At 28.9% G+C, this 15730-nt stretch overlaps 1 protein-coding gene across 9 annotated transcripts in view; it reads left to right on the forward strand.

Annotated features, from left to right (window-relative positions):
* LOC107066690 (protein abrupt) overlaps nucleotides 1-15494 on the forward strand; it is a 92485-nt gene extending 76991 nt beyond the window's left edge. For 8 of the 9 annotated variants that reach the window (XM_089176651.1, XM_089176679.1, XM_089176665.1 and 5 more), the window contains one exon: nucleotides 10700-15494. In XM_089176651.1, the coding sequence (XP_089032777.1) occupies nucleotides 10700-11748 (1049 nt within the window). In that variant the 3' untranslated portion in view covers nucleotides 11749-15494. The remainder of the gene's footprint in view (nucleotides 1-10699) is intronic. The other variant, XM_089176687.1, reaches the window with a different exon arrangement.
* The last annotated feature ends 236 nt before the right edge of the window (nucleotides 15495-15730 follow it).

Raw genomic sequence — 15730 nt, forward strand, 5'->3', positions numbered from 1 at the left:
AAGTTGGATTATGTAAAAGGAACAGACAGAAGGTGGAGGGTGTAAGACGTAAGGGTGGTGGTAGTAAAAGGGCAGAGAAAATGTTCGAAACGAACCACACGTGCCCAGCTAAATTAAACTTTCCTCTACCTTCTTCCCCCTTTACTCTTCCACCAACCCCCATACATCAAACCGCCTGTCATAAACCTAAGCCGTGCCAAGCGTATACCTTAGACCTAACCGATCGAAAACTTGAACATTGAGAGAGATAGAGAGAGAGAGAGAGAGAGAGGAGAAGGGAAGGAAGTTCCTGTTACCGACAGCGATGCTACAAACATACACAGACACATACACAAAGTTAGAAAAAAATAATATCGGTAATTAAGCTCAGAAAAAAAAAACAAAGAAATATCATCAATCCTAATTCCCTAATTTCCCCTTCCCTCAATAAAATTGCAAAACAAATTTTCTTATTTTACACAAATTCTTATTCGTGAATTTTTTAATTAGATTTGAACAAACTTCAATTACGGTTTCTTTTTTCTCTAATTAAAATCTTAAATTTAATTATTTAATTAATTAATTAATTAATTAATTAATTAATTAATTATGAAAACACATCTAAGAAATTTATAATATTTGCCAATGTATCTAAAAAGAAAATAAGAAAATAAATTGTTTTATCAGATCAGCTATTATTGTGGGATGTTTGTGTGTGTTTGGGTGTGTGTGAGGGGTGCGTGGGTGTATGATTGAAGAAAATAGGAAAATAGGATAATAAAAGAAAAGTAAACGCAAGTATAAAAGAGTGCTTTCTAAGAAAACCCTAAGACATCGATCTTCATGCTCACCCTTCGGCCAATCAACTAGCTTCTGAACTGCTTCTCGAACAGCGGACTTTCTCCTACTCCTCTCCTTCGTTAATGCAACGCAATTTATCGGAGAAAACGCTGCTAATGGACTCCCACAATCATCCCTCTAAGATTCTTACTAACAAAACTCATTCGATTGTATTAGTTTGATCGTTTCCTTCCCTATCCCTTTCATCGCCAACTTCAATTTCATCTTCAACTCTGTTTTCGTTTATTTTTTGATGATTCTTTTCATGTCATGTCATTTTTTCCTTCTTCCTGTCATCGTCATCACCTTTATCTTCATCTTCAACTTCATCTTCAACTTCAACTTCAACAAAAAACTAAAAAAAATACATCAAAACTTCGAAGACTAGGTTTGGGTGTTGGGTGGGTGTATTCAGTGGATTGATTTTGCAACTTACAAAAATTATGAATCATACTGAACTTCTCTAACAAGAAAATGAACGGTTAGTTCAATTGAATGTGAAAAAAAAATAAAAAATTGGCATCCAAATCTCGAGGACACTAGGTTCTAGGGTTTGGGTGGGTGTTTGGAAAGGGGGTTTGGTTTTGTAACTAAAAGGAAGTCGACCTTAATCCGAGTGACTGGGATTCGGCGTAATCGAGTTGATGCATAAATCACTTGGAAATACGCTTTTCCGTTTTCACCACTATACACGTAGTCCTGTAATTCTAATAAATTGCTTCGTCGTGGACCCATAAATCAGAACATGGACCGAAGATCCCAGCTTTTTCTCGTTAGACTGGTAGTACTCTGGAACCAACCAACCAACCAGCCAACCAACTAACCTTTCCTTGTTAGTACAACTTCTATTAAACCTTAGTGTCCTATAAACGATTTCTCTTTCTATGATAATATATGTTGTCGTCATGTATGAACGTGTATGAACAAATGTATGAATGTTTATGTATGAGTCTATACCATAATAGCAATTAATTATTAATAATCAAATTATTTCAAATTTATCATCACAATTTATCATAATTCATCAGAAATTCATCATTCATCATATCGAATATTTTATTTTTTAAATTCTGATTCTAAAAAAAAATATTAAGAGGAAAAATTGTACGGGGTGGGGATTTGATAATTCTGAATAAATTAACAAAATCAATATAACAAAAAAAAAAATAAAAAATTGGCACTTAAAATAACCTTATTTATTCTACGACGTTAAAAATAATTTATAAAATATGCTTGGAACAAATGCGAGGGGTTGATTTCAAAAAGAAAAAAAAGAAGGGGGTGGAAAGAAAAATTCCTAATAATTTAAAATCAAATAAACCCCAATTCCCATAACCCCCCTTAAACCAATTATCGAATCATTTAACACACAAAAAAAAAATAAAATCAATCAAAAAAATTCTCAACCCAATAATAACAAGCCAATGCGTTTCATTTCACACTTTGTTTTATTATTCACTAAAAAATTAAAAAATAAATAAAAAAGGGAGATGTAAGGGAGGGTATAAAACGTGAATTGATTTAATGTGCCGATTTCGTTGTGATTTGAGTTGTTCGAGGTTCGCGTAGGTAGGAAAGAAAAATAAGGGATGAGCATAGAGAAAAAAAGAGAAAGAAAAAGAAAGAGATTGAAAAAGTTAGAAAGAAAGAGAGAGAGGATATCTAACAACCCCCCTTTTTACGTAATGAGACGTGCAGAAAAGTGGGAGAGGCCTTTTGCTTAGAGATTCGTAGGAAAGATAGTCATAACGAGGAGGAGTAGAAGAGGGTGGATCAATACGAGGGTTCTTACGTAGTTCACTCACTCCATCTTTTTCTCATTCTCTCTCTTTCTATCTTTCTATCTTTCTCTTACTCATTCTCATTCTCTCCGTTAGTATCTCTTTCTCTTGTTTCTCTCTCTCTCTCTCCTTGTGTTTCTTCATCCTCACCCCCCACTCCTTTACCCCCGTCATCAACTCACCAAATCTTTCCTTTTCCTTTTTGTTATTATTACTTTTTTTTTGTTAATCAAAAAATTTTTATCTCTTTCGTTTGGGTATTTTTTTTTGGCTTTGTTGCTCTCTCTCTCTCTCTCTCTCTCTTTCTTTTTGTTTCTTTCTTTTTCTACTTTCACTTTCTTATTTTTTATCTATTTATCTTTATCTGTCAATTTCTTTTCTTTCTCTCTCTCTCTCTCTCTCTCTCTCTCTCTCTGTTATTATTTTTCTACTTTCTCTCGATGATGAGTTTGAATGCACGAAAATGATAAATATCCATGACGATGACAATGAAGATGACGATGAAAATGGTGACGATGAATACAACATTTTAATATACAAATATTAATACATATTTATAAAAAAAAAAAATGGAAGAAAACAACGAGGATGCTGTTGAAATCTCGGAAAACTCTCCTCTTCACCTATTCCCTCTCCTCATCCTCTTCCTTCATTTTCCCGCCCAATTTTTTTTTAGTTCACTTTCATCTTTCGTTAAGGAATTTTTTTGAAAACGTCGAAAAACTCGATTGTCAAAGCAAAAAGGATGATGTGTCTTTGATGAAAGAAACATTTCAGGACAATTTTAATCGTCACTGAAGAATGAGATAAAAAGAGAGAGAAAGAAATTAAAAAAAAAAAAAAAAAAAAAGAGAAAAAGAGACAGACAGACAGAATTGATTCTTACAAGGAATCAAAGTGATTCTAAATGTTTAAAAATTAAATCTACAAAAAGAATTAAATAAAATGGATAGTCAAGTACAAGAAACAAGAAACAACAACAAGACAACAACAACAACAACGCCAACAAGAAACACAACCAAAAATATCCTACAACCAGGCATGCCCTGAGAGTACGAGAGTAGTTTGCATATCGTATGTGTGCTGTGTACGTGTGTGTGTGTATATAAAGGGGAGGATTGAAAAATGCATTTGTTTGAATCATTGTATGCGAGAGTGTGTGCTTGCATAAGGGTAGAAAAACAAAAAAAAAAGAAGAAAGTGAGAACAAGATAGATAGAGTGTGAGTGAAAAGAATGTGTGTGCCCCTAAGGGGTGAAGGAGGAGGGATTGGTGAGGAAAGGATGAAAGATAGATGAAAGGTTATTGGTAGAACGAAAGTATGCATGTATGTATGTATGTGTATGTGAAAAAAGAATGGGTCAGAAACGTATCTTGGCACGTAGTACTGGCACGCAGTGCAAAATTGTACACGTGCATGATAAAATAAAAAAAGAAAAATGAACAGTCTACGTGCCTGGTGTGTGTTAACCCCCTTTTAAACGTTACGGGGGTGTGTCGTATGTGTGAGAAATAAGAAAAAAGAAATAAAAAGCAAAGAAAAGCAATAAATAGGAGAAAGTATAGAAAGTGAATGAGAAAGATAGAGAGAGAGAGAATGAAAGAAAAAAAAAAGAAAGAAAGAAAGAAAGGAGAGAGAGAGAGTGAACAGTTGAATTGATGGGCACGTCCTGGTTGTAGGATCGGGGATACTGAAGAAGGAAGATCAGGTGGAGGCTTCTTCTTCGTTGGCGGCAATTGCAGTGGCCGCCAGCGAAACTTCATCGTCATCAACGTCAACTGCAACAACAACAACTACATCTTTGACAACGACATCAACAACATCAACACACGTCGTAGGAAGTTTCTCGAGGCTGTACGCGGTACTACGTCATGATGATTCTCGTCCCGTTTGCCGTTACTGCGGTAGAAGTTATTCATCCCCGAGCAACCTCAGACAACACGTCAAAAACGTTCATTCTAATTGGCCGCCACCGGACACGTGGCCCCAATGCAACATATGCGGCAAAAGATGCAAAACCAAACACTACTTGATCAATCATCAACTACAAGCACACGGAATACATCAAAGAACTGGCAATTCGAGTCAACAACACCAATCCCCGTCATCTTAACCGTGAACACATATTATTATGACTTTTTTTATATTCTACACTTTATTTTATCTTTTTTTTTTTTTTTTTTTTACATTCATCTGACTACATTCACTTTAAATACAATTCATTCGTAAACTTTTATCAATTACCAATATTTGATGATAATCGTAAACTTATCATCGGTTTACCATTTCTTTTTTTAAATCTGCTAACGTATACGACTTCTTAGAACCATCTCTCCATTTTGTTTTTATTATTATTAGCAAGAATTTAGTAAAGAACGAAATAGAGTGAAAGAAAGTGTATGTACGTGTGTGTATGTGTGTGTATGTGTGTGTGCTAAGTGATTAATAATAAACAAATATACTTTGGAAATATAAGAGAAGAAAACCTAACCTAAAAATTATCTTATTATTTTACGACATAACTTATTATTATTAGTAGTATTATTTAAAAAGAAATTTATTTAAGATTAATATATAAAAAAAAATACAAGACGATATAGATCTGGCACGTGAGATAATATTAAACAACAACAAAAATCAATCGTTAAACGTTTAATGCACGATATCGCAAAGTTTCCATCATTCGATCTCCCCAGACCTCCCCCCACCCCATAAACTTCCCTTTTAAACGTGAAAAGGGACACTCTAACGTAATACCCATGATGTTATCGTTAAATGTTAGTACGAGATATCCGTGTCCCCCGTTGTGCACGATATCGAATGGAGATACCGATTAGGAATGCGCTGATATCGGTAGGCAGTAATCACTTGCTGGACGTAACCGCTAAATGACGCTCGAAAGGGTGTGAGAAGGACAGAAACAGAGAGACAGGTTATATACAGATAAACAGACAAACAGACACCACCCACAGAGACAACCAGACAGAGACAGGAACAACGTTATGCGATAACTGTGTGTAGGAAAGAGAAGTTCGTTTGGGGATAGTTTAGGGGGTAGGGGGTTTGGAATTGTAGTATATATATGTATATATACATATATGTGTGTGTTAGTTATCTGGGGTGGGGGAATTATGGTGGTGGTGGCTGGTGGTAACGTTGGTGTGGTGGTGGTTGCAGATCACGGACTCGATGAGGCAGAGGGTGCGGCTTACCACCACCACCACAGCCATCACCAGCAACATCATCGGCATCGTCATCATCATCACCATCATCATCATCATCATCCAACATTATCCGCTACTCCTACTCCTCACGATCTCCAACAACAACAACAAGCAACAGCAGCGGGTACAACTCCAACCGAAGATGACTCCGACCAATCAGGAACGAATACCTTGGCAGTTGCAAGTACAACGACTATTACTACCACAGCCAAGTTTCAAAGGGTCCAGCCATATTTCAGGCAACAGAGAATGTTACGTGAACATCATCATCAATATGGTTATCATTGTCCACTTTGCAGTACTTCGTTCTTGGAGATCAGCACTATGAGGGCTCATTTGGAACATCATTATCCTAGGGATTCACCTACCTGTCCTGTTGTTTCCTGTGCTAAAACCTTTTCACATCCTAACAGTGTACGAAATCATATGAGGTTGAAACATCCGGTTGAGTGGGAACAGATTAAGACGCTTAGATGGTCGTATGTTTGATACAAAAGAAATTAAACTTTAATTATTTACTTTTTATTTTATATTTTTTTTGTTTACATTTATCCAAAGAATTACGTATTATATTATTATTACTATTATTGTTATTAAGTATTATTATTATCAGTATCTTTCTCATAAATTTCTTTTATATATATATATATATATTACTTATTTTTAGAAATTTCATGTGCCAGATTTATAACATCGTCGTATTTTTTACTACCGAGTTAGATTCGTTGTTTAAAACATTAAACGTGTTCTTCCTTATCTTTTTTTTTTTTACTATGTATATCTTAATAATAATTTTTACAAGTTGTTATTATTTTTTTTTTTTAATAACTTTTTCGTAAAAGTGTATTATAAGATACGACTTATCCTGGGTCGTTAAATATAGAAACGTGAATCCTATTTTGTTAGACAAATAGTCTGATGTGAGTATCATTTTTTTTTTTATCCCTTAAGGGAAGAAAAAGTAAAAGAAGAAGAAGAAAATGAACAAAAACTCGGTAGAAATTTTAAATTACGAGAAAACAAACGTAAACGCACATAACGCATGCATAAAATACATTGTATATACATATATATATATAATAAAAATATTTAACGAAAGAATATATATATATATATATATATATATATATATATATATATTTGTGTGTATAGAATTGATTTTATATATATAAATAAAAAAAGGAAAGAAAAGAAAAAAGAAATTTAAACAAATAATAAAAACATAAACGAAGCAGTATTTCCTGTAGAGCCTGACAACATAATAATAATAAAAAAAAAAAAATAACAAAAAAAAAACAGAAAAAAAACTTAGACGCCGTAGGGTCGTGTATTAATTAAATTAAATTAAATTAAATTAAATTAAATTAATTAATAAATACGAGTACGAGTAGTAGATTACGTGAGATAAAAATAATTATAGTAAAGAAAAGCAAAAAAAAAAAAAACTATACCATAGTGCGAAAAGAAAAGCGCACAAAAAAAGGGCACCCTCTGTAAAAAAAGAAAAAAAATGCGTGGAATGACTTTTCAAAACTAACACACACACACATACAATTATTATCGGTGAAAAATAATCGCAAAATACGATGAATCGTTTCTTTTTTTTTTTGTTTTTTATTCTCTGGGGGTTTTTTTTTTGTTTTTTTTTTCTAGAAACGACGATATTATTATTATTATTATTATTATTATTATTATTATTATTATTATTATTATTATTATTATTATTATTATTATTATTGTATATGTATAAATAATTAAACAAGTGAAGAAAACAAAATGTTCCTCCAAGCTGAGTAAGCCAGCCTTACGAAAAAATAATTGTAGTTTTTAAGAAAATGAGCATAGAGTGCCGATATATAAATATAATATTATAATAATTTAAACAAAAATAAAAGAAAATAAAAAGAACGAAAACAAATGACAGAAAAATATACTACACTTATATACATATAAACAAATAATATACATATAAATATATATATACAAAAGAATACCAATTTATTATAAAAAATAATTAAACTTAAAAGAAACAAAACGCTGGAAAGCAAAAAAAAACGACGAACAAATGACACAAGCAGCGAGTATTATTTTACAAAAATTACATGTGAAAAAAAAAACTCTCGAAGGATAAAAAAAAAAAGAAAAAAAAAAAGGAAGTGCAATAAAAAATAGAAATAACAAAAAACAAAAATTTAGCACACGCGCAAAAATTCGAAGAAACGAAACAAACAATTCTTTTTCTTTCTCTTTTCTTTCATTTTTTTTTTTTATAATAATAATATATATTAAAATTATATATTAATATGTATTAAAATAATATTTTAATATATATTAAAATAATATTTTAAATATAAAATATTATTATTATTTATAAAAAAAAAATTTTTTAAAAGACAAAAAAAAATTGAGCGCGAATGAATGAAAAAGGGTTTTCGATCTTTTTTTTAACAAAACGCGCAAATTGTTTTTATTTTTTCTTTTTTTTTTTATTCTACTCGAAGAGGAGACACTGTATAGTTTAAAAAAAAAAATAAAACAAAATTAATATAAAAAAAAGAAGACGAATTGTTTATAGACGACGTGTATAAAAAAAAATGCACACAGACACAAAAACTAACAAACACACAAAATGAATGAGAAAAGATGACGAAGATAAAAAAATGCTCGACCATCTTCCTGATTTTCCAATCACGCCCCCCACCACTCATCTATTATCCCCTCTAAACCTCCTATGCCCCCCTCCAACACTTACCCCCACCCCAAATAACTTTTTAAACGTTCTGATACCTAAATAGCGCCTAGCCTTATTTTTCTACAGTTTTACGTTTCGTCAGTATTCTAATTAGAATATTAGAGGATTCTTTTTAAAAAATAAATAAATATATATATAAATGAATAAATAAATAATTAATTAATTAAAATAAACGAACACTTTGCGACGCTTTTGTCAAATCTAAAACTCCGAAGTTCCAATCCCAAAAAAAAAAAAAAAGAAAAAAGAAATGTTTGACAAATTTTGTACGGAAAAAAACAAATGAAAAATAAAAAAAAAAATAAAAAAAAAAGTATAAATAATTAAAGTTTGATTTTTGTATAGAAAAAATTCGTTGCCATAAACTTCGGAGTTTTGTAGAATTTGATATTCGTTAATAATGTTCAAATAATTATAATAATTATTATAATGTAATCGATACATCACTTACACAAATAATAAAAAAAATAAAAAAAACGAACACACACATAGAGAAACAGAGACATAAAGAACTAATATACACAAGATGATACATACAACACGCTTGTATGATAGTTACTATAGAATTAATAATAATAATAGTAATTAAAAAAGAAAAAGAAATAAAAATAAACAAAAAAAAAAAATAGAAATGAAGAAAATACGTCTCGCGAGTGGTCACGAAATTCTAATTTTTCACCCCCATAAAAATAATTTATCATATTTACCATATTATATTATTAGTTTAATATCGTTCAGTATACACGTGTGAGTATTATAAAAAAAATTATATATATATAAAAAAAAAAAACAGGTCAATTAATAATTTATTAAGTTAATTATAATCCAAGTTGATTTCACTTGTGAACTCTCGAATCGATTTTTTTATTTTTACTTTTATTTTTATAACAATAACAACAACAATAAAAATTACTTCCTCTCTCTCTCTCTCTCTCTCTCTCTCTCTCTTTCTCAATTTTGTTTTATTTTTTTCTTCATCAAACAAGTACTGAAAAAGAAAGAGAGAGAGAGAGAGAGAGAGAGAGAATATTTATAGATGCAATTGTTTTTCTTGAATATTTTTTATATTTTTATTTTTTATTTTTCAACCTACAACCACCGACAAGAAGTCTTCGTCTAATTGAATGTGGTTGTTATTTTTAAATCCCATAAGTTTGTAACGCATATATGTGTGTGATAAAAAATAAAAAAAAATAAAAACCGCTTTCGTGACCGACAGACCGTATGACAAACGATGTACAATACATCCTACATGATACGCACTATTTTAGCAAACATTAGTTTATAAATAAATAAATAAAATAAATAAATAAATAAAAACACACATTATTTACGAGAATAAAAAAATGTATATTATAATAAACATATATTTATATATTTATATTTAACAATATATAAATATATGTTGAAAAGTATATCCTGTGTGTACTACACCCAATACTTTTTTTTTTATTTATTCTTATTTTTTTTTTATTATTTCTTTTTTTTTTCTTACAACATACGCGTGTTCCTCTAAATGCTGGGCATAAAAAAAAAATAAAAAAAAGAAGAAGATACATTTTGTATTTTAAAAAAGGGGGTAGGATGGGCCAGACGGGGGAAAATACGTTCGATTTTATCAAAAAACAAAAGAGAATTTGTTCGAAAAAAAAAAGACAATTTTATTAATAATTATTAAATCTGATATAAGAAACTAAAATGCATACAAATATTAACAAATAACGCATAAGAAAAACGAAACGAACGTCTTGTAAGAGGAAACAAATGAAAAAAAAAAAAAAAAAGAATTGAGTGTATATATACAATTTACATATAAATATAAATAAATAAATGAATAAATAAATATATATATATTATTTAAGTAATGCTTTGTACAATAAAAAAGGTATTAATTCAATCCCAAAAGTGATTTTATTAATATACTATACCAAAAATTCCTTTAGAACAAAAAACTAACCTCAAAAAAAAAAACTAAACCTAACTAAACTATAAAAAAAAAAAAAAAACTAACACCATAGTTATAAAAAGATAAATTTTGTTTCATTATTAATAAATATTCGAAGAAAAACTTGAATTAAATAATTAATAATTAATACATACCATTTTGTATATTATTTTTCAGTTATGCGACGAGCAATGGAAGCAAATCGTGTACGTGCAACTGACCCAAGACCCTGCCCAAAATGTGGAAAGATTTATAGATCGGCTCATACATTGCGTACACATTTGGAAGACAAGCATACCGTTTGTCCAGGTTATAGATGCGTATTGTGTGGTACTGTTGCTAAATCAAGAAATTCTTTGCATTCTCACATGTCGAGGCAACATCGTGGAATAAGTACAAAGGATTTACCAGTTATACAAATGCCTAGTCCATTTAACCCCGAATTGGCTTCACAGTTGTTAGAAAGGGCTGGTATCAGAGTAAGTCCAGCAGATCTACGTGCAAGGGCAAGCCCAACAGGTCCACGTAGGCCCGAAATGAGATTGGAAGTACCAAGACCTGGACCATCTTCTGATGCTGGTAGTAGTTTGTGCGGTGGTGATGATCCAGAGGATTTAACATTACCATTAAGTCTAAGGTACGGTTCACCAACACCCAACAACAATACCGTCATCAAAGTGAATTCAATTAATACGTCTAATAACAGAACTTCTTCAACACCTTCATCGTCACCTGCGGTAGCTGTTAAATCATTTAAAACATCACCGGATAATCGTGAACCTAATACTGCACCGATACATCCAACTTCTTCGTCCGGACTTCAACCTCGTCAAAGTGCAACCGGTTCTGTCATAATTGATACATATTTACAACTTATTGCGGAAACTTCAAACTTTGCTTCTTTAGGATTAACTCCTGACTCTGCAGCATTGGTTGCTGCTGCACAACACGCTAAGTTAACCCATCTTAATTCTATTGAAAATAAATTAGCAACACGTAATAGTTTAGATGATTATCCTCTTATAGATAGGGACGAAAATAATCGTGTTTCTGCCACTGTTAATGAGGATAGACAAAATACTTCATCCAATGATAGGCATACTAGTGGTGGTACTGGTGGTGCTAGTGGTTCTGCTGGTGGTATGGTTGAGGATGCTGAATTTTCAACCAATGAAGATGATTACAGTGACAACGAGGAATCTGAGGTTAATTCTAAAACAGAATAGTCACATTTTTCATTGGTTATTACAAAATAATAATATTGAGAACAAATAACAAAACAAAACAAATTCAAATATTATGACATTAGTTTAAATAACAATAATCTTCATTATATTGAAACTGGTTATTAATTAATTCAAGATTGTTTGATCTATTAATGAAATAATTCGATTATCCTTGTAAGATATTTTAGAATTAGATGAATCTTTTAGCATGAGAAATTATTGAAGAAGTTAAAGGTTAACACAAAACTCTTCCTAATTTTCTCATTTCAATGTTGCAAACATAATTGACAACAATGTTAATTATGAATCTTTTAAGACATCTAAATTTTTTTTTCCTTCGTGTATTTAATTATTCAACTCATACACACATACACACGTACATAAATAACAGAAGTGTTCACGAGAAGAGGGGGACAAATAATTGAACAAAACTGAACATTGAAATATGATGATGTTGATGATGATGACGACGATGATCATGATGATGATAATAATAATAATAATTAATTCTTTCGTTACAATATATATATTTTCTGACGAGTTAATAATTTGCAAAATATATTTGTATTATTGTCCTTAAATGGGTAGTTAGAATAGAAAGCTTTTGCATAAACCTTGGTAACGAAAGAGTTAAGAAAAAAATATATACACACATTTATACACACACACATATATATACATATATAAAAACACACATATTCCATCCGACTACCTCAATGCATGCGATTAAAAACTAACCATAAGTGTAAATAGAAGAAACAAATTTAAAATGAATCTCAAATACAACAAATAAACAATAAATAATAATAATAGTGTATAATTAAACGAATAGAAAGATGACAGATTAATAATTTGCGCATTAAAATGTGCATAAAACTTTTAACAATAATATTATATGCATGCAAAATACACATAATTATTAAAAATTGTTGCTAAAATTCGATTCACATACGTTTGACAATTAATTTTTATTTATAAATAATGTTAATTGTCAAAATCAAAAACAAAAACTTGTTCGCAGGTGAAGAATATTTTCTTTTCTTTCTTTCTTTTAGAATTTTTTTTTTTTTAATTTATTTTTTTAATTATCTATTCGTTTAAATATTTATTCAAACAAAAGAAAAGGAATATCTTGCTGTGTGTGTGTGTGTGTCTGCGTTTTATGTGTGTATGTGTGTATGCATGCGTTTTAAACCAACACACGATAGGATATTCAATCTTTTTATTTCTAAATTATTATTATTATTATTATTATTATTATTATTATTATTATTATTATTATTATTATTAAGTCTTATTAAGTTATTATTATTATTATTATTAAGTCTTATTAAGTTATTATTATTATTATTATTAATTATTAGTGTTAAACACATGAATGTTAGGACAAAGTAATTATTGTTTAGATTTATAGAAAAAAAAGAAACAAAAACACAATTAATTCATGACACATTTAGAAATACACGGTTACATAACCTCTACGTACAGTGATTTCTTTAAAAAACAAACAAACAAATTTTCTAACCTCAAATTATCAATTTTATCAATCAATTTTAAAATTACGTATCTCGATTGTTTTTTAAAAAACAGTTATCTTGACTATTGTTTTGTTTTTGTATCAGATCAATTGCTAAATGCAGTGCAATTTCTTTAAAAAACAAACAATCAATTTTCTAACCTCAAAAAATGAATAATCAATTTTGAAATAACGTATCTCGATTGTTTTTTAAAAAAAACAGTTATCTTGACTATTGTTTTGTTTTTGTATCAGATCAATTGCTAAATGCAGTGCAATTTCTTTAAAAAACAAACAATCAATTTTCTAACCTCAAAAATGAATAATCAATTTTAAAATTACGTACCCGATTGTTTTTTATAGAACAGTCATCTTGACTATTGTTTTGTTTTATATCAGTTCAATTGTTAATCATAATTAATCATAATTCTATAAACAATTTTTCAAGTTTAAATGAAAAAATTCCATGTCATTCGTAAATTCCGTCCATGAACGTTCAGTTTTCAACCCCTCACCCTATGAGAGGGTTGAAGAAACGAAAGTAAATCCCCAAACCCTTTGTCCTAAATATTTGATTTCTAACAAAATTATTTACATTGTTTAAAAATAAACCAATATGAATTGTACTTATTACAAATCGAAATACGCAATTCTAAAAAATGTGTTTTTTAAACTAATCACTGTTCACAACACACACACACACACACACACACACACGTAAATATTAAAAAAAAAAAAAAACACTTTTACACACGCACACAAATTAATTTAAATGATATTCGTATACTATAGTGCTAGGTGGCATTTATTATAGATAAAAATTAAATTGCAAGTAAAAAAAAATTTGACGATAAATTTATTCCAAGGAATGATAATAATTAAAACAATAACAATAATAATAATAATAATAATAATAATAATAATAATAATAATAATAATATCGGTTTGGCAACTAATTATAAATTATTGGTGAATTTTAAAAAGCCATCTATCGACAAAATTCGCAATCATTTACTTGCCAATCCAATAGTAATAATAATAATAATAATAATAATAATAATAATAATAATAATAATAATAATAATAATAATAATAATAATAATAGGGCAGCCATTTTTAAAATTAATACAAAAAGAAAAACGCGAACTATAATAGGGGTTGTTAAATAATAAATATAAACTTTTATAAATATTTCAACTCCCAAAAATTAAGAGAAAAATAAAATCACAACACCAACAACGTGAAACTAACGTAAAAACTAACCTAAAAGAAAAAAAAGAGAACAAAATGAATCACCGAGCTTATTATTTTATTTTCGTTTTTTTTTTTTACAATAACAAATTAATAATAATGATACGATAATAATAATAATTACTATTATTAATTGTTATTATTATTATTAATTTGTTACGTTAGTGTGTGTCGTTTTTCTTTTTGTGAATAATTTTTGTTAGAAAAAAAGAAAAAAAAACCAAGGGGTTCGGGGGATGAACTTAAATGAACGGTGTATCACTCGAATATGATTTTTTATATTAATATTACTTTTTTCTTTTTTTTTTTATAATTTATTTACTTTCATTGAGCAATAATCATGACGAATTTTTAAGAATTGAATTTAATTTTACTTAAACTCCTATTTTTTTTTTCGGTTTTTTTTTTATTCATTTTGATTTTTTTTTAAATTGGCTGCGTAGATTTATTGATAATGTGAAACGGGGTGAAAAAGAGGTGATGAGGGGTGGCTGAAGTTTTAAAAAAAGGGAAACGAGTAAAGAATAAATTGTTAAACAATTTTTCTTAAGTTTTAATTTTCACTTGAAATTTTTTTTAATTTTTTTTTTTTATTTTAATGAAAATTATTTCGATTGATTAATAAATGTAAAAATTCATTGTGGGTCGATTAATTAAAATTAATAATTAATTTAATAATTAGGTTAATTGGTAATATATATTTACAAATATTAATAATAAGAATGATAATAATAATAATAATTTATATAGATATACAGGGTGTGTAAATACACCCCCTTTTTAAAAGCATGCAACCTACGTGCAGATTCTGAAAATTAAACACTTATAGAAATTGAACCAACCCTGTATATATATATACATATAAATTAAATATACATTTATTATTATTATTATTAGACATATATTTATGTTTAAATGTAAACGCAGCAACCACCCCTTGCCACCCCTTACCCCCCGTTATCAAATCAATCTTATAATAATTTTAAAATAGTTCCTACTAATGATACGATGATTTAATTTTAAGTTTACTTTTTATTTTTTTTTAATTTTTTTTTCATACAATTGACAACATGCATACCTAATCTGTTTTTTTTTTTTTTTTCATGATTTTATGGTATTTTCCTTTTTTTATTATTTTTTTTTTTTTTTGTTTTTTCCATAAACATATTAAAAGTCTCGAATTGTCGATGATATTTCATTTTTTTTATTTTAATT

This window comes from Polistes dominula, unplaced genomic scaffold (genome assembly GCF_049000335.1).
Source record: "Polistes dominula isolate Pdom_NZ unplaced genomic scaffold, Pdom_raw_medaka contig_32, whole genome shotgun sequence".
NCBI classification, from domain to species: Eukaryota; Metazoa; Arthropoda; class Insecta; order Hymenoptera; family Vespidae; genus Polistes; species Polistes dominula.